Consider the following 26,146-nt stretch of genomic DNA (forward strand, 5'->3'; position numbering starts at 1 on the left):
TCTTTACTGGAAGATGTTTGCTCTGTCTAGATGTGCTTCAATCTGCACTAACGATGCGTTCCTGTCACGTATAACACTTGCACACTTCATTAAGGCTCCAGAAATCAGGTTATTTATTGTGTTTACATGCCATGCGAAATTGGAATATGAGGAAAAAAAATACCAGTTGCGACTGGTTTATGTTTACGCCATTTATGATCTTATTCCAATAAAAGAAAACGGGTTACCGCATTTACATGACCAAGTGTGTTCTCAGCTTATTATGCATAATTCGCTTAAGAATATGTATGTAAACACAGTCAGTCATAATACAAATCATGCTAATACATCAGCAAAGAAATAAAAATCAAACACAAATTTGTGATAATGAAAAAGTAATTTTTTAATTGACCAATTTATTTTTCTTTTTTATGTAATGGATGGCAATTATGTAACAGTTTTTTTGTGTTTTCTGGTTTTTAGAATTACAAATGATTATATATATACAAAATAAGATAACTACATAAATGCCCTTACTGGCATTTTTACAATATTGATGGTTGTGTTAAATGATACTATATTATAGGAGTAAAAACAACTATATGGTTTAGTGCATAAATTAGACAAAATATGATTTAATAATTTTTAAATGATTAACAAATTCTTTCTATCGAGGTTTAAAGATGTGAACTTGTTCACTTTTTTTGGATGCTTTTCAAATACTCCATTTTGACTTTCAGGCATCTGTGCTCTGCTTTGTAAAATGGCATATGCAGTGTGACTCCATATATTCAATGATTACACTAAGAGACCTCATTTTATTAACACATTATGTTTCTATATGTGCCTGCGTGATTCCGGGCATGACTAATTAAAATATATCATGTTTTTTAAGAAACCCAGTGAGTGTGTTTGAAGCCTGGTCTGGGTAGAACCCATAAAGACCTTAAACTCATTGGAAATGCAGTCCTCGGATGTCCCACATCAAATATGAATCTCAATTGCAATTTCAAATGAGTAAATGATTGAGTTTTTTTCAACACCGCTTCAGCCATCCATTCAAATTGATTCTGATTGCTATTCCACTTCTGGTGAAGTGTTCAGAGTTTGTCCTCTCTGGTAGAGATAGGAGCTTCTCATCCATTCCCTTAGAGGGCTGTTTTATCTGTATTTCAGTTACAATGAATCGAGTGAGTCACTGCATGCACAAACCAAACAGAGACCCGTAAAGTGGCACCCAACACAGAATAGAGATGCTGGCGTCTACCACAATAGATACTGTGACACAAAAGCTCACTAAAACTTACTGATAGTCAATCCTTTAATTAATGCGGCATGTGGACATGTGGCAGCTTGTGGCTAGAGGGATACAGAGTGTCATTATTCTGTTCTGTTTTTATCTGCAGAAACGGGCGTCCCTGTTCATGCAGTGGATCAGCAGTATTCTGTATCTTAATGAGAGCTAAGGCTGCTTGCCTTTGATGTCACTGCTATATTTTATGAATGACAGTGAGTCTTATGTAACTGCAGTTGCTGCCCTCACCCAACATACATAGATCCCTCTAGTGTGAAAACAGGGCCAGAGAGCAAGTTTATGCACAGTTGCAAATTAGAAGGGAAATTCAATATTTTGGGGGATTTTTGGTTACAAAAATGATACATTAATATAAACCATGTGGCCACAGGTGTACATTTTACAGCTTCAAATACAGTAGAATTAAATCAGTCATGAAATTTAAGTCAGAAATATAATTTTTATAATTATAATTAAAGTAGGCATGCTTGCTACTCAATTTCTAAATAATGTAGTTTAAAGGACATCATCTTTCACAGTCTTTCACTGAACTTCTTTCAGCACAGCTTTTTTAGCACTGCCATCTTATGCTGCATAGAAGTGCGCATCTCATCTATCTTTCATAATCGCAGAGTTACTTAGATGCTCCCTCCCAGTCTTTGAGCTGCCTCGCTCTTTCTCTGACACTGCTGCACTTTTGCAGTGTTGTTTACTGCAAAAACTTGAAGTCGATGTGTTATTAGGAGTTTCGAGAGTCTACTTTTTTTGTTTTTAAAATCTCTAATTTGCCCCTTCTCTGTCTCCACAGCTTTCTCACACAGACAAAAACCTGGAGTTTGACCGAGACTTCCGCATCCGCCATTATGCTGGAGATGTGGTGTAAGCTGCTGTTTTGGATCATAAGCCCTAAATGCTGTAATTAAAAAGCACCATTAGTAACTCACAGAAGGCTTAACTAAGTGGAAAGACATCTAGTTCTCCCTTGGGCACAGATTGGGTTTGAAAATGTTTGGTAAATAAACATTTGAATGACACAAGCGTATTAGTCACTCCAAATTATGTAAATGCCGGTTACCAAAACAAGTTGATTCCGAATGTGTATATAGTTTCATATTCTCACTTAAGCGGTTTGCCAGATTGCAGGCTGTCAGTTATTTCCTTAAGTTCTGTGGGTGTAGGTTTGATGTGACACCACGTTGAAACGCCTTGTTAATGTTTAGACTCCTTTGTGTGTGTGTCTGTGTGTTACAATGAGAGAAATGGATCAGAAGAACGATATCTAAGATTATTTTCTCGATTAAGGAGCCAGAGCTCTCTCTGTGTCAGTTATAATAATTCTTGTCTTCAAGGAGGCTTGAGAATTTACTTTTACACTAATATTTACATCAGTATTAAGAGAATTTAAACAATTTGTCTCTGTGTGGTAAAAAAAATGTTTTTTTTTGATTGAGCTTCCCAATTAGCCCAACAACAGCAACATGGACTCAACCAATTGCATTAGTGCAGGGGTGAGGCTATATATTTATTGACCAATAGAATGGAGCAATTTCTGCCATCTTTTTCATTGGCTTTTGTTCCGGAAGTTTTTTTTTTTCTATACATTTTTTAACAACATGGTTAAAAAATGATTATTTAAAAAAATAAAAATAATAATAATAATACGTGCTGATTGCTGCATTAAAAGCATATACTGTACCACTGATTAACAATCTAGTATCTCACAGTAGGTCTGACAGTAAAGATTTATATGTTTTTTCTCTATCATAAAAAAGAATGGGATTTTTACATCTGAAACTCAAATTTTGGATTTGCAGATGGGGAGGGGGTGTTCAGTGAAACCTGTTTAAAACAATCATTATTTTAAAACTCTTTTTGTGTTGACATAGGGAAATAAATTGCACAATTCACCTTTAAGTCTTAAATTTGTGTATTTGTGTAATTCAGTCATTGTGGTTGTGTGTTTTGTTTCAGTTATTCTGTTGTAGGCTTTATTGACAAGAACAAGGATACCTTGTTTCAGGACTTCAAGAGGTTACTTTACAACAGGTCAGTATTAACATAAAGTACATCCCTCCAGTCTTATTTGCATACCTGCCAGATGTCACACAACATCTGTGACTTCTATCTGTCCTTGTCTGTGTTTCACAGCTCAAACCCTGTGCTGAAGGCCATGTGGCCAGAGGGCAAGCTGAGCATCACGGAGGTCACCAAACGACCCCTGACTGCTGCCACTCTATTCAAAAACTCCATGATATCTCTGGTGGAGAACTTGGCCAGCAAGGTGGGTGTGTTGGAAGCATTTTTGTGTAGACCCTGATCTGATTTATAGGTGATTAATTGAGAGTCATTGAAATATAAAGAGTTTTTGCGATAATGCCCAATGAATGCATATTATGATGTTTTTTTACAAGGCCAAATTTACCAAATAAATACTTATGTGGCTATTAAATATTGATTTAAGTTAATGTTTTTTGATGTGAGAAGAAGTAGACACCAAAGCTATGTAGGAAGTTGAGGTACTGTACCTGGAAAAATGGTCTAGTTTATTTTTCAGTATATGAATATAAAAAAAGTATTTTCATGCAGAAGGTTGTGAATTTCCAATTGAGTCAAGTAGTCTAGAGAACTATTCTATGTATATATAATAATAGAGTAATAGAGTGTAACAGTCAAGTTCCAGAAGAAAAATCGTAAAAATCTCAAGTGTTTTTTAACAACAGATTATAAACCTTTAAAGACAGAACTACCGTGTTTGGATAACAATTACCGTATTTTCCGGACTATAAGTTGCACTTTTTTCATAGTTTGGCTTTTCCTATGACTTATAGTCAGGTGCGACTTATTTATCAAAATTAATTTGACATGAACCGAGAGAAATGAACCAAGAAAAAACATTACCGTCTACAGCTGCGAGAGGGCGCTCTATGCTGCTCAGTGCTCAGTCCTGTACTCTACACTGAAAACACAGAGCACCCTCTCGCGGCTAATGTTTTCTCTTGGTGCTTGGTTCTAAATAAATGCGACTTGTAGTCCAGTGCGACTTATATATGTTTTTTCCTCGTCATGACGTATTTTTGGAATGATGTGACTTATACTCAGGTGCGACTTATAGTCCGTTATAGTTATAGTTTTTTGCTTATAATTAAAGTTTTAATGCGACTATTCAAGTGGCTGTTTTTTTTTTTTTTTTTTAATTGCTAAGAAAAAAAATTATTCTAGAACCAAAGTCGTTAAAAAAGTCTTGGGCCACTGTTGCACTCTATAGATGCAATTACTTACAATCGCCCTCTGTTGGTTTATATAGGAGCCGTACTACGTGCGTTGCATAAAGCCGAATGATGTTAAGTCACCGCTGCTGTTTGAACACGAGCGCTGCAAGCACCAAGTGGAGTACCTAGGCCTCCTGGAGAACCTCAGGGTGCGACGAGCTGGTTTTGCTAACCGACAAACCTACCCACGGTTCCTTCAAAGGTGAAATTCCTGTTTTTCCATTTGTATGGCCAACATGTGTCAATTTCAAAGCATTTTTTAATCATTTGTTTGTTTATTTTATGTTTCAATAGTCTTTTTATTTGATGTTCGTGATTTGACATTTGTGTATGGTTTCAGCTCATGAATTTCCACTCAATGCTCATGTGACAGCTTGTGTGAGACTGTTGCATCTCTGGTTGCTAGTGACATTTGAAACTACAGATTGATTAATCAGATCGTGAAGATCTTATGCAATGTCTGTTGGTGTGAAAGCTGTCATCCTCTGGAGTCCCTTCCTCACAAAGTGTCATAATTGATAAAGGGTTTTATGTAACAATGACGTGCAAGCTGAGCCTTTTTCAAAAGGCTTGAGAGCACATATTGTGCTTTTTCTCTCAATATACAATGGTTCTTGATATACAGGGGCCAGAATCCTTTTTCTCCTAGAGTCATAGTTTTCTTTAAGATTAAAGGGATAGTTCAACCAAAAATCAAAATTATGTAATTAATAACTCACCCTCATGTCGTTCCAAACCAGTAAGACCTCCGTTTATCTTCGGAACACAGTTTAAGATATTTTTGATTTAGTCCAAGAGCTCTCAGTCCCTCCATTGAAACTGTGTGTACGGTATACTGTCCATGTCCAGAAAGGTAAGAAAAACATCATCAAAGTAGTCCATGTGACATCAGAGGGTCAGTTAGAATATTTTGAAGCATCGAAAATACATTTTGGTCCAAAAATAGCAAAAACCACGACTTTATTCAGCATTGTCTTCTCTTCCGTGTCTGTTGTGAGAGAGTTCAAAACAATGCAGTTTGTCATATCCGGTTTGCGAACGAATCATTCGAGGTAACTGGAACTTTTTGAACCAGTCCACCAAATCGAACTAAATCATTTTAAATGGTTCACGTCTCCAATACGCATTAATCCACAAATGACTGTTAACTTTTTTAATGTGGCTGGCCTGACACTCCCTCTGAGTTCAAACAAACCAATATCCCGGAGTAATTCATGTACTCAAACAGTACACAAGTCTCTGAGGCCTCTGTATATTGCTCAAAACAAATAGTCCCCTAAAGAAACTCTGAAACACACTTGCCACAGATACGATGAATTAATGAGATTGATTAATGAGTTGAAAAAATGTCTGTTGCTGAGAGTAAGTTAGACTAAAATTCATCTAATTGAGAATGCACTGTTAACAGCACTCATAGGAGTGATTTGTCTCTTTCACGGCTGCAGATGTGCATGGAATATAATGCACTTATTAGAGGCGAGATTGGAAAAATGAGGATTTGATCCAAAGGGTCCGGCCTCACATCGCTCTTAAATAAGCACTCGTTGTGTTATATAATACTTGTTATGAAACTGTTGTTATGGACTCTATATTCATGCTTATAAATATATATTTAATAAATGTATATGTTTATAAATAACAATATGTGAGGTATTGCTCTATCCTTAAAACATTATTCTTTCCTATTAATTTTTTAGGTATAAGATGATCTCCGAGTTCACCTGGCCCAACCACGACCTGCCATCTGATAAGGAGGCAGTCAAACGTCTATTGCAGGGTTGTGGGTTCGAACACGACGTGGCCTATGGCAAGACAAAAGTGTTCATTCGCACTCCTCGAACAATCTTCAGCCTGGAGGAGCAGAGAGCAGAGATGGTGAAGAGGATTGTCCTCTTTCTGCAAAAGGTTCGATATCTCAGACTTGTTATGTGTAGCTTAGGCTTGCTGAGTACTTATATACCATGGCTATTTGGACACATGAATGTATGTATGGACACTTGCATGGTTTAACAAAAATATCAGACCAATGTCATTTATTTTACAAGAAAATAATACTTTTAAAGTGAAATATTTAGCGAAAATAGGTATTTGTGTCATCCTTTAACTGAAAGAGTTTAGTTTCTGACTTAAGGGTCCAAATTTACTTTTTGGGCTCCATATAAATAAATATGCATTCGAAAATCGGATGTCCTCCCACAAAGTGCAAGACTCTTCATGAATGCTCCTATGAGTCATGATAACATTCTTAGACCTCAAGACTAAGCCCAGCTAACCTTATCAAACCTCATTATACACTAACGTTCAAGAGCTTGGTGTCAGTAAGATTTTTAAAAATGTTTTTGAAAGAAAATGTTGAATATTAAAAATGTTTTTTTATGCTCACCAAAACACATTTATTTTATTTATTTGAATGATTAAAGATCATTATTTGGTGTAACAAAATATGTTGATATGCTTTGATGTTTTAAAAAAATTTTTTTTATATATAAATCTTTTATAACAATTTAAATGTATTTATTTACATCAATTGAATACAGCTTGCTGAATAAATGTATTTAAAATCTTACTGACTCCAACCTTTTGAATAGTAGTGTATGTGAAATTCCTCACAAAAATCTAAATGGGCTTCATCCAATTTTTCATAAGACATTCATCATATTTCATATGGTATTTGGCTGGTTTTCAAAATTAAATCTGATCAGGAATTTCTTGGGACTTCATTATGGCACAACTGTGATTCATTAAAACCATTACTTTTCAACAATGGACCTCACACCACAGCAGACTGAACAAGAAGGCAACAATAGAACAATATGGCACCCAAATCATACCACCTCACAGCATTTTCATATTTTGTATGTGTAAATACACAACACACAGTAAGTTTTGGCATTTTTAAAAAGACTTTTCTACCTTTATTTTTCCTCAGGAGCATGAGAATACTTTGAATGGCAGATTTATTGACTGCCAGTGTCATTTCACTGTCGCAAAAAATGATTGTGGGTTCTTAGTGTAAATTCCCCACTCTCGCTGTACTGTCTTCAGTGACTGACAGTTAATAGAAATCAAAACATCTCTTCTGTCAGCTCCTGTCTGCACATGGAGTGTTTTTTTTACCACTCTCCTGTTGCAAGATCTTATTCGCTATTTCAAAAGATGTTATCAGGAAGTTCCCGTTATCGAGATGCTTTTAAAAACAAACTGACATTTTTTTCCACCACGCTTGTTCAATATCAAGCTCTCAGTTCTAGGCTCAGAGTTTCTGTTTCATAGTCTCACCGGACTGCTACATTCATGAGCAGACACATATCAAAGTGTTAATTCTGTGCTCTTCCTGAATCAGAGATTGATTGTTTGATCTTTCATATAGATTCTGCTTAAATTTGTCATCCTGACACTGGTTCATCTTGGGTTCCCTAAGGGGAAAAAAACCCCTTATCTGTGGGAATGTTGTCAGTGTATTAATCACATTGTATACCTCCAGGCAATAGCTGAGCATCCCAGCAGTGCTGATATCACTTGTGTCTATCTTTTGTGAGTGATAGGACCTAATGTCTGTGCTATTTTGCACAAAAAAATACAGCTTATGGTTGGCCCTAAACACTGAAACCATTCACATGTGTGTCTTAATGTTTGGATCATCTTTCCTTCATGCACAATCCCTTTATCAGCATATGGCAGACTGGTTTGACTTGTGCCAAGTCTGCCAGTTTTGCCAGCAGTTAAAAAATTGGTGCCAAAGGCTCCCAGAGAAGCCAATGTAAAAATGGTACTGCTTGTCTCTATGAATCTCCTTGTCTGTAGGCCTTTGAGTTCTGCTTCCTCTTATTCTTTCTCTTATTTCTCAGTGCATAGCTCATGGGGATGTATTTATCCTTTTATCTTTTTCAAGCTCGTAAACCAAAAGAATCCCCCAATCAATGCTCCGTTATTCTTCACCTCCCACTTTCTCCTCACTGATTTCCTGTCTGTCTCACCCCACCACTCCTTCACAGATTCCCAGCCATTTTTCTGTGCCATTGCCTTCCTCCGCCCCCTCGCTTCACTGCCATTTCTAAGCCGTTACGATTTAGCGCTTCTCCCGTAGGTGATAAAAATACCCGGGATCCTCTGCTCTGCCAGCTAGCTCCTTTTGGGCAGATGCAAGATGCCATGCTGTCTCTCATTGTACGACCCTCTGTTCAGCTCATCAGCAAGATGTGGCTTTGAATGGAGGCAATTTGAAGCAAATCGAATCGGCTGTACAAAACACAAACATCGAGTGACTACATTATTTATGAATTTCCTCCATTTTAATTAATATTTAATGTTCAAGCCTTAGTATCCACATTGAACGGCCATGTTAGTTTTGGTTTCTGTTCTGAGAGAAGTTCTGTTTATTTTATGGACTGAGTTAAATCCCATATCACTCATTTCTGAACAGATTTATGAAAACTTTCCAAACATAATGTGAATGTGTTTTATTGCATTTGTGGAGGCAAACAAACGTTTAATGCACAGAGATGTCCGACTCCCTGTATAAATCTATATTTTCTCCCATAAATCCCTTATGCTTCCTCTAGGATTGTTTTGTTTTTGCTTAGATCTTCTCTTCAGCATCTTCTTCCTTTGGCTGTATCAGAAAGCAGTGGTAATCAAACATTCTTTTTCAGAAAAATTAAGCATCTTTTACTCAGAATGGTCAACTGGGGCTTTTTCTCTCATTTTAAACTTGTCACCTAAGTTTATCCCCATTCTCCCGGCTCAGGAGACAACAGTTAATGGGTGTATACCATCACTGGCAAAGCAGGAAATGGAAATGTACTGCATCTAATTAAGGTGTTTTACTATTCTGTCCTTGAAAAACAGTTTCAAATGTGCTCAAAGTCATTCATCTGGGCAAATAATAAAGGAATATATCAAAATATCTTCACAGTACTTTAGGACTACAAAGTAGCAATATTTTGTCCTAATGTTTAAATTGAGTTTCAGATTGAATAAGTTGTTGAATCGGAGTAGTAATTTGCAAATCGATCATCGAGTGCAGTTAGTTCATTCCACATTGGAATGTTGATTTCTTCATTTCAGAATAATGAGTAACTATATGTTTTATAAAATTGAGTGAAGTAAAAAGTATGATATCATGCTTTGGAGTAGAGTGAAGTCAAATGTTTCCCAGATGGAAAAAGAAAAATACTTCATTTAACTTAAACCAGTAAGCAGCCACCTAGTAATCACCCAGAAAACCTTTGAAACCACGCTCATAAAAGCAAATGCATAGCGTCACCTAATTTCGCACCACTAGCATTTTATTCAGAAAAATATACAAATTTTGAGAAGTATTACTGCTTTCAAATGTAAAGCCAGTGACAGCTGCAAAAGGAGCCTAGCTGTTATTTGGCTGAGAATGTACCCCAGAAACACACACACACACACATACACACACACACACACACACACACACACACACACACACACACAGTCCAACAATCTGCCAGAGGACACAGAGAAGATGGAAGCTTCCATCACCAAGTCAATGGTTTGCCAAGCGCATGGTATTGATTTATGAAAATGGCTCCTTTCGCGTCTTCCTCCCCCACCATCTCCTGGGGTTGTCTGTGGTTAGGATCTTTTGTGTATGCGTTTAACTGTCACATACCCTGACCATGATTCTGTCCTGCCAGTTTGTAAAATTGTGTGTGCTGAGGGATTGTGGGATTTGCCTGCCTGCCTCTCTGATTAATGATAAGTCACCTCACATTCTGTCAGCCATCTGTAATTGCCTTTTGACACCTGATGGCACATCTGAATAGATTCTGCTAGAATTTCTTTGACCCATTTTCTGCAGGGTGACAGATTCAAACAGCATCTTTTTATTAATTTTTATATTTCACCTCAATAAAGAAGCTGCTTGAACAGCAGTAACAGTCATTAAAATATGTAGATCTTATCCTGTCACACTCAGTCTTTTTAGTCAAAATTTCTTCGGCAGCACTGAAAAGAAAATCAGAAAGAAAAAGTGCTAAAGAATGGGATTTGATTGAAAGATTTAGGCTTTAATTATTTATTACATGAGACTTCTTTGTCTTAGCTTTCTCCCGTTTGACTTTGAGTATGTAAATCCGCTGCGTAGAGGTGGTATTGTGCTGGGTTTGTTAAACGCTGATCAGACGAGCTGACTGGGGATGGGGGCGGGGTGAGCTGAGTTCCTGTTATTGGCCTGATTTACCCATATTCCCCCGGGTGTTATCTACTACCGCTATCCTTTCTAAAAACAAACACAGACCGTCTGTCCACCCCAATTTTTTAAGCATTTCCAATGTCATCTGCATGGACAGTGTGAATTTGCGGTCGGTATCAACTCTCTAAATGAGCATAAACACAATTTGAACCACTCTGGCTGATTTCACTCAGACATTCTGCTATATTAGTTGTGAATGAAATTAAGTAGTTTTTTTGTTAGGAATATTTGTAATATTGGGTATTTATGGAAGCCTGATTCTGCCACTGAATTAATCAGTGGCAGAAATTTACTTCCATAGGTATTTTTTATATTTATTTATTAATTTCATATGATGAGAGTTCTCTGCTGCATTACTTTGAAATTATAAACAATATAGTTTACCCTTAAAAAAACATGGCTGAGTGTGCATTACACACAGTGTATGAAGTTGTTTTTGCAACTCAGTTTAAATGTACATGCGTTTACTAACTGTACATGTCTTTTAGTCAAGAATTAATTCAGAATAATTTTCACCCTCTTGAACCCTCTTGATGTTTAGCCTGACAAAAACAATAGGTTATGCAATAAGCATTTTCTTTATGTAATATGCAAATACATTTTGACATTAAAATAGCAAATTATCATCAGCTTCATTTCTACCCACTTGAACCAAAAGAGGTAATTGTAGTTAAACCCAAGATGCAAACCTGGGAAACATTGTCCTTTCAGCCTACATTTAGCAAAGCTTGTTACCATTGTGCACTCGATAGTACATTATAATTGATGGCTAATCAATAATATCAATAAGTTATTCTTTGAATTGTGCTACATTTCTTTCAGACTGATTGATTGGTTTGTGTTTAGAAATTACAAGTGTACATCATGTACATCACATCAGTTTGGTGATGTAGGACCTCTGGTAGCAGATTTGCTGAGTATGAATGTGGAGCCTTGCTGTTTCTTCACTCCTCTGCATTAGTCATACTGTTAAAGTTACGTAATGGGTTCAGTCACAGTGGCACACAACTCAAAGGCAAGTTCTTCCATGAGGTCAGTGCTAGCACACAAGCAAAGACTACAGGTCCTGTAGGGAGACTCGCCCACACTTCGGTGCTGATTTGATTTGTATTTTATTTTACACAGAATTTTAAACTGAATAGAGTCTAATGTGTGCTTAAGGCATCTGTGGTTACAGTTCAGGTCACCAAAATCAGCATCCTCATAATATTTACAGTACATTGAAGACAGTATTATGGAAAAGGATATCGGAATTGATATCTTTGGACAAAACTTAACGTTTAACCGTGTTTATGATGCCATATTTGCCAGACAAAAGGCTCCTTTCACTCCTTCCCATCTGAGTCAATGTAAAGTGGGTTCAACATATGGTAGGGATTTTTACTGAGAACTGAGCCACTCAAATAGCTCCCCAGAGGTCCATTATCATCTATTATTGATGTCTAAGACAGGCCTTACACCCTCGGAAATGCACTTTTGGTGCCACAGATCAGATTATATGTATCATTAGCTCTATTCCTAGTTTAATTCCACCTATTCCAGACAGGAGCAGATGTGTTATATATGGCATCATGGTATACTGTATCTCTACCAGGGGTATTCTCATACACAAATAAACATCATAAAATTGCTATATTTAGACTTGAAGTAACGGAAATACTTGAAATGATATTATGCATCTGGTTGCAAGAGAAAAGGTAACCGTATTCAGTTACAGAAAAAAAGACTTTTAAATGGATATGGTACATGTTTGTACTTTTTAATTTTATTATTATTTTTTTTTTTGTCTTGTGTCTCAAATGTAAAAGTAGTATAAAAAAAGGAATGTCATATATATTTATTGTAGTCCAAATAGCAATATTTTAGTCAAATGGAATTTAAATTTAGTAAAAAGCTACTTCTGAGTAAAGATTTTTATTTTTTTTTGCCTTGAGATAGTCCATATTGTGATATTTGGATAAGGTTACAATATTAATTATTAATTTAATTTAATTTAATTATTAATTAATGATTCATTTTTCTGTCACTCTTTTGTCACTCACAGGTGTGGCGAGGGACACTGGCCAGAATGCGTTACCGCCGCATGCGTGCCGCCCTCATCATCATCCGAGCATACAGAAGATACAAGGTCAAGTCATACATCCGTGAGGTCAACCGACGCTTCAAAAACGTGCGTGGCATGAAGGATCACGGCAAACATGTGAAGTGGCCCACACCACCCAAGGTCCTGCGCAAGTTTGAGGAGGCACTGAGGAACATCTATAACAGGTCAGAGGTACAGAGGACAGGAAGTGGACAGGCTCACTGGTGCTCTGTGTGACTCATGGGGTAGTCATGTTCGACTCCAGCTGTGCTGCATTAACGTCAGCCGTATGGCAGGGGACTAATGTTACCATAACAATGTAATGTCTCTGACTCACTCCTGTGCTTTCAGCTCTTTATCATTGTTGGACAAGGAAATATAATTTTTTTTTGCTATAGGCTTGTATATTTCTTGGACCTTTAACTAAGGAATGGCTCTTTTGCGTTCAACAGGGCTATTTTTGCTGCCTGAAGCACTTATTGATCTTTGGATCAAAGTCTTGTTTGAGATCTATTCACAAGAGCCTTAACACAGCTGTGACCCTGAAAACGATGTAGAAAACAACCCAAATATCAAACTAATATTACTGGTGTTTAGATTTCTCGTCACACAGCTGATGCATGACATTTTTTTTGGCATTTTATGGCATTTAAAAAAAAAAAGTAAACATTTTTTCAATACAAATTATATTATCAGCATAACAGCTCGAGTGAAACATCTACCTGAAGTTAACATGGATTTCATTTTGTTTGCCCCCTTTTACTTTAATGCAAAAACTGCATGAAAAGCTGATAAATAATTAAATCTTGAAAATGTAAAATTACAATAAATAACAAATTAATACTGTCAAAATAAAGGACAAAAAGCACAAAAAATATTTTAGTTTATATGCATGTTGTGTGACTTACAGAGTCAAGAACATGCAAATATTTGTTGTTATTTTTATTTTCTTTTTTTCTATCAGTGGGTATTCTCAGGGGGTCTGTTTTTAACTTTTTTTTTTTTTTTTTTTTTTTTTGAGAAAAGCTTTTTTGTTTACACTTTTTAAAACCAGAAAACTTTGTTTATATTTAAGTTTAATAAAATTTTTGAATCCTATATTTCCAATCTGGTTTCAGTATATTTATGTGGACTTTTTAAGCTATTGTTCATGTTGCAGGCAATGGCTTTGTATTTATGATATTAATTTAAATATATTTTAGATGGTGGGCCTGGACGCTCATTAAAGTCCTGTCTCCAGAGGAGATGGTGCAGATCAGGGCTAAAGTGGCCACATTAGAGTGTCTGAAGGGGCAGAGAGCAGATCTTGGCCTGCAGAGAGCCTGGGAGGGCAACTACCTGGTTAGTTTTTTTAAAACATCTGGTTTAAAATAAATTATAATACATTTAGTTTAAATTCAATTTTTTTTCTATTCTTAGAAAAAGGACAGTCCTGGGACAGCTTCTTCCTTTACTCTTGTTTCCAGTGATCTGCAGAGGAAAGATAAGTTCATGAGAGTCCTCTTCTCCTGCAATGTCCGCAAAGTATGTCCTTGAGTCCTCTCTGACTGACAGTTACGTGAATCATTGCTGCAATATTAGATGTTTGCTTAGCATGTAATGTTAACCTATGCAATATTATTATGTCAACAGATCAATCGGTTCAATAAAGCAGAGGATCGAGCATTGCTCATCACGGATCGCCACCTTTACAAAATGGACCCCGTCAAGCTGTACAAGCCCATGAAGAGCATCCCACTCTATAATGTAAAAATCCAACTTTTTGATATCATAAGTTGCATGCGCACAGCAGCAGAATATAATTGTCAGTCATATTTGAAGTGCAAATGCAGTTAAAGTGAGTGACTATCACATTTTTCAATTTCAGAATTCATAACTGAATTTTAAGAACGGTTGTAATCAAGAAATTATTAGGAGTTTATTCAGATTCAGGGTGGATCAGTTCTGTTTTAATCTCTAAACCTGAAAAATTTCATCCTGTGCTAAAACTGGTAGAAAGCTTCTTTTTATTCATCTATTGCTAAAATATAAGTCTTTACTGTCACTTTTGATTAATATATTGTATCCTTGCAGCATAGTAGTATTAATTTCTTTCACAAAAATATCTTACTTTTGAACTGCAGAGTAGGTTGTTTTTATATAAATAATTAAGGTAACACTTTAGTATTGGAGCTATTTACTAGTTGCTTATTAGCATACCTATTATTAACGTATTGACTGTTTATTAATACTTATAAAGAACATATTCTGCATGATCATATTCTATATCCTTAATCTTACCAAGTACCTAAACTTAACAACTACCTTGCTAACTATTAATAAGCAGTAATTAGGAGTTTATTAAGACAAAAGTCATAGTTAATATTTAGTTAATAGTGAGAACTGGACCTTAAAATAAAGTGTAATTATTCTAAATTAAATTAGTAGAGGGAGAAGTGAGTTACGAAAGTGACTCAAAATTAAATTTATTGCCATGGTTTAATTTCTTCCTCCAACAGAAACATTAAAGGGCATTATTGCTACAGTATGTACAGTGGGTTGAATAAGAAATAGTCTATGTAAGTAAATCTCTGATTGCTTTCTGAATGCTGGAAAAGAGCAGTTAACATCTCTTGATTTGGGGAAGGTCAATGCCCAGCTGAACCTCTCCTGCCACTCACATTTATTTATTGCTTCAGTGTCACAGAACGCACAGATCAGGGAAAGGGATAACATTATTTATGTGTCCGCAGAAACACGGACACTGATTGCATTATTAAATGGTTGGGGTTGAACCGTGTCGTAGAAAAAAAAAAAACATTGCTGAGATATTATCCCAAAAATAAATAAATAAACACCATGTTAATCCCCCCCTCCAAACAGTCCACCCTGCAACTCAGCTATGCTCCTCCTCCCTCATCCGTCTCCTTCTCCACCGTTGTCATGCCAACATCCCAGGGGATGTGGTTGTCATGGAGACGGAGCGGGAGGGGAGATCAGCTGATGTCTAGTATCGTTCCGGCATGTGCACAAATTTGCCTCCTCGGTGTGTTCCTTCTGCTTGGGTTTGTGTGTGTCTTCACACTTCTGTAGGCTTTCTTTGTTTTCATCCCTGCTCTCCTGTTGAAGTCTCTATTTTCTCTTCATAGATTATATTATATTTTCCTGAATGCTGTTTGTTTGTGTCATTTATCCCGGCTTGATAATAAAAAATGATAATAAAATTGACCGGCATTACAATAGAAAGGGAAGAATATATGTACCTTATTGCAGTAGCTTCCAATCTGAGCACAACAACCCCCCCCCCCCCCCCCCAAATATGCAATACTGACATATTTATTTTTTCTTAGAAATGCACATTTGATTTAACAGTAGTAGAAGCTTTAGTTAGGATGCATACATTTATGTTCATTATAATCTGCAACAACTTTAAAAATTGTAACAACCTCATTTTTGTATGGTGAAATTGTATTATTCTGACATTATTGAAAAATGCAACAATGGTTTCTGTATTTGTATGAAAACCAGTGTTCTAAATACATTTAGTGTGCACAAAACACTATAGCTTAATCACAAAAATACTGTAATCAAATCCCATTACTCCTTTAATACGTTAAATACATATTCATTAATTATATAATGAAATTCTATATGAATATCCCACATTTCTGACACAATACTGACACAATGCCATTAGTGTTACTACAGTAAATCCATGGAAAATGATGCCGATTTCCTTCTGACTGTATTGTGTTTCAACTGGCTTGAAACTAAATCACTGAGTCATTTGTGATCTTCACTGAATTAAAGCAGTGTTGTTTAGTGCTTGCGTGACTGAGACTCAAAAGCAAGTGAACGCATCTGCTCTTGTAAACTCATGCTTTGCTGTCATTTGAACTTTAAGCTGAGTGGATAAAAGCTCTGTGTGTCACAGTTCTAATGTATAGTGTTGTTTCATTACTCTTTTGGCACATAAACATTAAATTAAACATTTATTGAACTCTTGTTATTGGGGAAAATTATATCATTTTACTGCCCTACCTCAACCCTTAACCCTCAACTTCAGCCCTACCTTTACTTTGACGTCCCCCTACCCCAGGTTGGGAACCACTGCCTAATAGTTCACAAAATCCCACTGCATGATTTTTACATAATTAATCTGTGATTAAACATCAAGAGCAATAGAGTTCCTTCAATCAAATCCAAACACAGGAAGTCATTGGTAATGTGACTCATTCCCTACCGATTAGAGAGACCAAGGTTGCCTGATCCATATTTCCACTAGCATTATGTGCATATCAGGATATTACAACCTGTTCTGGCCTGGTTGTCGGTGTCATGTTTGACCCCTTACATTTGTCTTTCATAACTGTTCTTTAAATATTTACTCATAAGTGACAAATTGCTCATATCCGGCATTTTATAATGACTGACTGTATTATCATTTTGTCCTAATTTGGTCACTCCAGCTGTCGCAACCTTCATCTTTTATTCTGTGAGACCATCACCAAGGTCTTAGATGAGGTTTCCATCCAGCCTAGCTTTATTTTAAGATAAATGATGGTGATATAAATGGTATTGACAGTGTGGTGTGGAGTCCATGGTTTCTTAATGTATTCAGCAAGTGATTTTTGCCCAAGAAAACCGATCCATGGGGGATTTATTTCCCCCTAGCTGTTTTACCCTAGCCTAGACTGTGTTCCTTGAACCTTAACCCTAGAGATGAAGAGGATGAAAGACAAAGACATTTTACCTCAAGGAAACTGCATCATATTTCCAAGTGTTTCATCTTGATATGAGCAGTTGTGTACGGAGCCTTGTGATTGTTTTTGGGTCAAATATTGATATCTTGAAGTCTAGTTTTAAAATGTGGTTTTGAAAATTTAATGTTGGTTTCACATATTTTTAAAGAAAGAAATTGTCAAGTGATGACCATGAAAATTAATGCTCAAGACTAAACAAACAGCCTAATAATTTTTTACAGAGATATTTTCAAACATAAAAAAAATCATACATTTTTGAATTAAGAAAGTTTTCTTGTCTGACACCTAGTTGAATTAAAACTCAAGGTCTCAAACACCAACCAGCACAATCAAACATCTAATAACCCATTAGTTATCATGACCCCCCTTGATTGAACAGTGTTTTATTGTTATTTAAACTAAAACTTTTTAGTTGATTTTAAAATAAAGCTGAAATAAGAAATGTAATAAAAATTGTAACAAATAAAAATGAGAAAATATTTCCTAACTAAAATAAAATGTCAGTTTCAGTTGACATTCTAAAATGACTCAAATTAAACCAAAAAAAAATTATAATAAAACTGAATAGAAAAAAAAGAAAGAAAACAATACAAAAGAACAAAACTAAATTACTAAAACTTATTAAAAATATAAATAGTATATTAATTTATACTAAAATACAACTGAAGGTCAATATGCACTGGAAGTAGTGTCTCACCTTGTTTTTTGTAACACCGTAAATTATGATTTGGTCCCACACCTTAATGTACCAAAAGAGGTGTAATGTTTCCTGCGAATGCACATTCAAAACCCAGGGCCCTTGTTTGCAGCTTCACGATAATGAGAACTAAATTGTGGCAGAGCTTATTAGTGCATGATGGCCTGCTGCATGTCTGTGTGAGTGCTGCTTTAACTCGTATCACCCTTTCTTCCTGTCTCAGGTGACCGGAGTGAGCATTTCCCCTGGGAAAGACCAGCTGGTCGTCTTTCACACCAAAGACAACCGGGACCTAATTGTGTGCCTGCAGGGCATGGTGCCAGCGGGGGACAGCCGCATCGGAGAGCTGGTTGGGACCCTGCTCAGCCACTTCAAAAGGTGACACCAACAGGGGGCGCTCCTGAAAGCGATTTGGGAGAGATAGCAGGACTCTGGGGATGGGGCCAGGGTACATAAGGCTAAGAGTGCCAACCACGATAATTCAACCTCTCTCTTGTCTGCAATGCCAGTTCAGGGCATTTCAGGAAAGAGCAGCCAGCCTAGCCCTGTCATATTGGTACCCCCTATGGGTTTTTATGAAGTGGGAGAAAATGTTGTGTCTTCTAGATTTGAGAGCTACTTTAAACTCCCTAGAATCAACCAAATTATTGCATAAGAGCTGAGCATTAGTACAGAAAGGAGATACAATATGTTCTGCTTGATGTTTGCTAAATTATCCCCTAATGTATCATACTATGATGGTAGAGGGGTTATACCTACTGAAATCGACGGGTGGTAGACAGTATAATGGGCCGTTTGATGGCTTATGAATCAGAAAGATGGGATGAACTAGAAAGGTTTTCTGAGGCTATGTAAAGTGTGTGTCTATCTGTGTACTGAGATTAGAGGAAAGCCAAGAGATGGGGTAAAATGAGGGCAGTATGAATGAAAGTTTCCATTTTGTGCATCTGTTTGTTTTCATAACTAAATGAGCCTGGCTGACAGGGCCGATTATGATTTAAAGCACAAACACACCATAGTATGGTTCACTCAGTGTCCCTAAAAATACACACCACAACCACAACTTTTAAGGGATGGAACCTTTTAAAAAATCCACTGTAATCTAGTTAATGAACTTTCAATTTCATATATATTGATTTTTACATTATTTATGCATTTTGTTATTTATTAATTTTTGTAACTATTTTATTTTTGTATTTTTATTTGCCATAGTTAGTTCCCACTTTAGTCTCTATATTCAAGTTGGTTGAACCAGATCGATAAGTATACTACTATTTTAAATCTTTTTGAACAGTCTCTTGTGCTCGCATAAACTGCATTTATTTGTTGTATTTATTATTAAAATACAATTAAAATAGTAATATTAGGAAATATTATTATAAATAACAGTTTAATATATTATAAAATGTAATTTATTCCTATGATAGCAAGGCTGAATTTTAAGCAGCCTTTACTTCATTCTTCAGTATCAGATGATTATTCAGAAATCATTCTGATATGCCGATTTGGTTCTTTTTGTCAGAATTTTTTAATGAATAGTATCTTCAAAAGAACCATTTATTTGAAAATGAAACTTTGTTTTTACTCAAATTTTTTAGCCATTTAATACAAATCTGCTGAATAAAATCATTTTCTTATTTGTAAAAAAAAAGTTCTAAAAGTACATACAGAACAATATATCAGTTTCATCCAGAATGTATGTGCATTAGCCTGTGTGGCTCCAAAATACAGAAGTGATGCTCAATGTGTATTTAATCTTTCAAGAATTTGAGTAAGCATTGTATTGTGTTCTGGGCCAGCTACACATGTAAACATACAGAGTTATATTGACTTGCCTTAAAAGGACGCTTCACTGCTTTTTCTGTAAATAAAGCCCCTCTATCCTCTGAGCAGAGTGTTTTTTAGAAAACACCTAGCTAACGTTTCACTGCTAATGACCTGCAGCCGTAAGCTCTCTCTGGATCCATCCATCAGCATGATCCATTCGCAGAGCAAAAGGCCAGGCTCTGAGGCTGCTGTATTCTGCTGCTTTCATCTCCCTGTAGATCTGTACTTAACCTTTATCTCTCCTCTGCTGTCCTGCACAGCAGCCTGAGCACTAGCCACCGCAGAGAGACTGTTCCTTCCTCTCTCAGTTCACTTCCTATTGTGATTTCAACAGTGACGTCTAGGAAAGAGCTTGTATAGCAGCTTTTGAGAGTTAGTACAAAAAGCATAGTCTGTTTAAATCATTTTCAATTAAACTGACCCTATCACAATTATGCATGATGTTGCTGTTAAGTGAGTTCGGATCTCTGGGCACATTTTGCTGAGGTTTGACACTGAACTGGTTTGACTTCTCTGCCAGAGTGGCTTTACGAGAAAACTGCAAACATAACTGTTTCTCCTGTGCTATGAATAGATCAGAAGCGCATCCCATGTATTGAAAATCAGTCTGACTGGCACAGTCTGTGCCATATGCGAGTAAAATCGTAACCCTCTTATCTGCATTAAGAATGTTGTCAACAAAGTCTCTGATAACTCATTCGGCTCTAAAGTGGCCACTTTCTCTCTCAACATTTGTTCTCTGAATCTTGCTTTGGGTTTATCCTACACTACTGTTGTCACGGCACCAAAGTATTCAATATATACAGTATATATATATATATATATATATATATATATATATATATATATATATATATATATATATATATATATATATATATATATTACCCTAATAAAAGTTATGGGGCATTAAATAGTTAATAAAGAAACTTAATTCTAATGCTTATTATATTAGCGTTAGCCGCGCTTATGCTAACTATTAACTACTCTAATAACATCGATGTTCATTTCAAGCCAACATTCAAATAAAGCTAAGCAAAAATTGCTATCGCAAGACCCGGAGATCGGCTGAATGGATTTAAAAATGGTAAAACTCAACTGTTTAACTCTAGGGGAGTTATTTTCAAAAATAGTGGAGTGCTCCTTTAAGACATGCATTTTTATGCATTAAAGCTGCAGTCGGTAACTTTTGACGTTGGACATTGTAGCCGGAACTACTTCTCTCTGTTTATGTCTATGAAGAATCACAAAGGTACTGGGTTACTCCGCCGCGGTACCCCTGAAGCAATCTAAAATAGTCTGAATATAAACACTTATTATAGATGTACCCTAGTGATTCAGGACAGGTTAAAAACACAGTTTGGAAAATTGATTCATGGTATACTTGCTTATTATATACATTTTGTATACTTTGAACACAAAAAAAAGTTACGGACCGCAGCTCTGATTAGTTGCTTACGCTCCCAGCTTTAAATAATGCCGCAAATGCCAGTAATCTTAACGACGCGCAAACTCCTCGATGCATATTCAATAACTGTCCAGAACTTTTCAGTGCTAATTCGTCACTGCATGTCTTTAGTAAATCCTTACAATACTATTTTAACACCAAAAGACAAGTTTTACATCTAATATTTATATTTTATTTTTATTTCAGCTTCAATTTAACAAAAATGTTTCAATATTTATTATTTTTTAAATTAAATTCAGTCTGTATTTCTCAATATTTGTGAATTTTTATGTATTCCTCATGCAAATGAATGAGAAAGCATCCCCATTCATTTTACAGTAGTTGCATGGAAAATTTATCAGAAATACTCGGGTTGGATTCCTTAGAAAAAAAGAGAAAGTCATGCAGATTTTGAATACAGCTGTGCATTAATGGTAAATAAACATCATGATAATTTTTTTATGCTGTTTAATATGGGGGAAAATATTTATGATCATTATTGATGTTAAGTTATTAATGGGCCATATAGCCCAGCCTAAGTTTTGAATGATATATATGGGTAAGTAATTATTAACAGAATTGCATTTTTTTTTAGCTATCCCTATAAAATGCTGTCTATGGAGGCTCAATATTTCTTTAATCTTACCCTACTTTCTCTCTTCTTTTCCAGTTTAGAGATGTAGGAGATTAAATATTTAAGGTTGTGTGACTGCAGATCTATTTTTAACCAGGCTCCTCTTCATTGGCATGCACAGCACTGCACCTCTTTCTCTCTACAGAGGGAATACCTCAGCGCTCCGGCCATCACACCTGCCTTTAAGCATTATTCAAAGAGTTTCAAACTACAGCCCAATAGACACACACCCACACATACTCAATCCAACATACGCACACACATCTGTCTGCATCACTGTAGCTGTCACTCAAGCTGTCACAGATATCAAGGAGCACTTCACTCATGCACTAAATAGAACGTGTGAAGACCCAGGTCAGGATTAGCTAGACTATTTTGAGTCTTGAGGTTCTGTTGACTACTTTGTTGCAGCAAGAAAAGTCCTCAGTCTTTTCCATTATTAGCCTATGTAACTCTTTCAAAAGAGGGAATTCCACTGTGAGATGCCAACTCCAGTGTGTCTGTGTAATCTGTTTAAATTGGGCTCGAAACAAAGGTGTTGGTGTCAGCTCAGCTAGTGTTTCATCTGAATGAGGACCCTTGTCTCTATTGATCACTGTGGCTTGAACTAAAAGGCTCCGTAAAATTAAATAAAAGAGTTCTCTACAGGAATTCATTAAGTCTGTCTCCTTTTAACACTTCTCTGAGGAAATGAATGGTGCCTTTTGGACTCAAATCCTGTTTCAAAGCTCCTGGGAGAGTAGGCAGGAGTTTGGATGTCTGAGTGAGTGTCGATTCTGAACCTCTGACATCATTATAGTGTTAAGGATGTGAGGTCAGACTTCAGGCACTAGGAAAGCAAGTGGGGGGCTTTGCATCTTCCTGTGACTGTTATTATATATTGACATGCATATAGAAGGTCAGTGGGTTATTGAAAAACTCACAGTAATCACTTAGATTAAATCATCCTTCAGGTTTGATTTTCTCATGGCTTCAGGGCTTCACTTTATTGCTTTCTTGTGCACTGCTAAAAATCAAGATGATCAATCTTTTCTCTCTTTTTTACTCTCTCAACTCAGCAAAATCATGTGCCATTACTCTATTGATCCCAACTTGCTCTTTGATCACGTTCTGTGTGCTTAATACCCAGAGTGCTTCAGAATGACCTTCATGCCCTCGCGAACAAAACTGGGCCAGATTCCAATCTGCACTGCTCTGTAGTGCTGTTAATGTGCAGTGCTGCAAATGAGTGGAGACAGAGTCTGAATGTGAGAGAGAGGGGATTTACAGCAAAACCCATAGTGGTCCAGTAGTATATCTGAGGTTGATACCTGATTGCTATTGGCATCATGTGATAGGAATCATGTTGATTCTGGCCACTTTCTTACTACCCCTTTTAGTGACAAGTAACAATCACACTCCTGTTTTTTTATTTTATTCATCTAAACCAGTGGTTCCCAAACTTTTTCAACTCGCGGCCCACACAACCAAACACATATGTTTGCGCGGCCCACTTCAAAAAAATTAACTGACCCCGCTATTGTTGGGTTAATAACTTAGTACTCAGAAGCTAGATTTTAAACTATATTTATTGATTAAACTAGGGCTGTGCGATATGGACAAAAAAAAAAAAAACGATCGCAATCTTTTTGATCAATTTTGCAATTGTGCTTTTACAGTCATAAATGCATTCAGGATTAATTTGAAACATATTTCCAAAAGAAAACCAATCAGAGCTTTATCAAAAAGTTGTAACATCTCTAGAACAGACATAAGTCAAAATTATCACTATAGTGAAGATGTAAAAAAATGTATAGACTTGTGGCAAAATAAATAAATTAAAAAAAAATCCTGTATACAGGGACTTTTTTTTCTTTTTTGCCATGCATTGTTCATAGAGCTCATTAATTGTAGTGGTGCCTCAGGTGTTTGCAGTGTCTATACAGTATGTGTATGCGGTCAGCAGTGAGAGCGCATAAATATAACGCGAAAGCACATTAAAATAATGCACGTGAATCTCTCTGTTCGCAGCAGATTTCCTTTGCTCTGTCACAAAACCGGTCGTGCTTGCTCAGATACACGCTGCTTTGCGAGGAGAGAGTGTGCACACTTAAAACGTGTCTCCTCTCACTTAATATAAATATTCAATATTCCACCAGGGTCCTTGTTTAAGACTCTCATCAACAAACGACTGGTTTTGTGTGCGGGAAGGGGCACTTTTAATATATGTTTTTAAAGTAAGTAGCACTACACAATAGTTCATGTGCTGGTCATCGCCGAATTAGAATGATTTGTGAAGGATCATTTGACACTGAAGACTGGAGGAATGGCTGCTGAAAATCCAGCTTTGTCATCACAGGAATAGATTACATTTTAACCCTTTGACCTGCGTACGATCACACCGGTGTGATTAGAATTTTCAGTGCGTCACGTCATCAACTGCTGAATTTAAATCCATTTTCGCACTTTGAATGGCACAGAGCCAGATCGGACACACTGAGCGCTTGTCATGTTATCACAAATATTTAGTATTTTCAACCGTTTAATGCTTATTTAAAGTTCCAGACATTTAATTACACATGAGTACTAGCAGAAACATACATTTACAGTTTGTAAAATATACGCTGATGTCTGTGGAAAAGGCAATAATGTTCCATTAATTAATGGTCGTCTTAAAAAACACATGCCGGAAGAATTCTCAGTAAGAATATTTTAAACTCTTGTGCGAAAGGGTTAAAATGTATATAATATTTGTATATTATATTTTTAATGCATGCTTGCTATATAAATAGTATTACTTTATTTCTAACTAGTTTTTGAATAATTTAGTATTAATAAATTATATATATATATAAATTCCACTTTCACTGCCTCTCCTCACAGCCTCTCAAATGTTTGTATTCCCACCTTTTTAGGGTTAAACAATATTGTTAGTACAGAAAACACCAAATATGTCAAATATAATAGTGTGTTTTTCCAGACAGCAATTTGTGCGGCGTCACTGTTCATTTTTATAAATCAATAATTTTGAGAGGAGAGTTTTGGAGCAGACACACAAGTGAATTTCCTCCATTGATTGGATCAGATTTCTAATTCCAATGCTTTCTGGCTTAAGTGTGTGTTATAGCGTCAGTGTAATGAGAAGCATATACAGCATAGAGCTAGGATAGGAAGCTACTCTGTGCCTAATGTGCTGGATTATAAATGCACACAATAATGCGAACGTTTTTTCAGGCTTCATTAGTCTGTTTGCCAGCGACTTTGTGTCGAGGTGCTGACTGCAATCATTGTGTCCTTCAGCAAGGTCGTCCCTCATGCTGAAAGCTTTTTCGGGCTCCAAATGGTCAAGTTTACACCCCTCTCATTTGTCCCTCTAGTTCTCTCATTTTTCTTTTCCTCCTTCTGTTTTGTCCACCATTATTTCTCTCAGGCTCCACTAGTTCTCTTTTTCATTCCATCTCTATATCTTTCTTTTTTTCCTTTGTATTTCTCACCTCACCTCACTCTCACTGCTGCAGATGCAGTTCCCATAGCAACTAGACGATCCATGTCTGTCTGATATTTAGTCCATTAGTTGGCCTGCCGGTTTAGAATACTAATGAGTGAAAGGGAGAGAGCGAGGATTCTCTAAATAGCTCCATTTGCCTGCCCTTTCAAGGTAAAGGCTGCTATGAATTGCCTGTTGCAGTGATTATACTGAAATCCATATGTAAATGAGTCGCTTACAGTAGCCTGCAGAGGGAAAACTCATTTCATCCTATCCGAGTGAAACGAAAAAGCGGGAATTTGCAATCTTTAATGTGCTTACTTGTCTACTATCAGCATTTGTTTATTAATCAAGTGTAAATTCAGCTTGCACTTTCCTTTTGATTTTTACTATAAGGAATATGGAACCTTTTATTTTACACTATCAACAGAAAATAAATATTTATTATAGTATTTATGTGTATTTATTGTACTGAATTAAAATGAATA

The 26,146-nt window shown here is 36.3% G+C and overlaps 1 protein-coding gene across 1 annotated transcript in view; it reads left to right on the forward strand.

The window, feature by feature from the left end:
- myo1d (myosin 1D) overlaps nucleotides 1-26,146 on the forward strand; it is a 67,679-nt gene that overhangs the window by 27,514 nt on the left and 14,019 nt on the right. The window contains exons 12-21 of the mRNA XM_026276261.1: nucleotides 2,082-2,152; nucleotides 3,245-3,319; nucleotides 3,422-3,554; nucleotides 4,578-4,744; nucleotides 6,240-6,447; nucleotides 12,807-13,030; nucleotides 14,048-14,186; nucleotides 14,265-14,369; nucleotides 14,478-14,591; nucleotides 18,508-18,662. Coding sequence (XP_026132046.1) covers nucleotides 2,082-2,152; nucleotides 3,245-3,319; nucleotides 3,422-3,554; nucleotides 4,578-4,744; nucleotides 6,240-6,447; nucleotides 12,807-13,030; nucleotides 14,048-14,186; nucleotides 14,265-14,369; nucleotides 14,478-14,591; nucleotides 18,508-18,662 — 1,391 coding nt within the window. The remainder of the gene's footprint in view (nucleotides 1-2,081; nucleotides 2,153-3,244; nucleotides 3,320-3,421; nucleotides 3,555-4,577; nucleotides 4,745-6,239; nucleotides 6,448-12,806; nucleotides 13,031-14,047; nucleotides 14,187-14,264; nucleotides 14,370-14,477; nucleotides 14,592-18,507; nucleotides 18,663-26,146) is intronic.

The sequence above is a fragment of the Carassius auratus genome, chromosome 12 (assembly GCF_003368295.1).
Source record: "Carassius auratus strain Wakin chromosome 12, ASM336829v1, whole genome shotgun sequence".
Classification (NCBI taxonomy): Eukaryota; Metazoa; Chordata; class Actinopteri; order Cypriniformes; family Cyprinidae; genus Carassius; species Carassius auratus.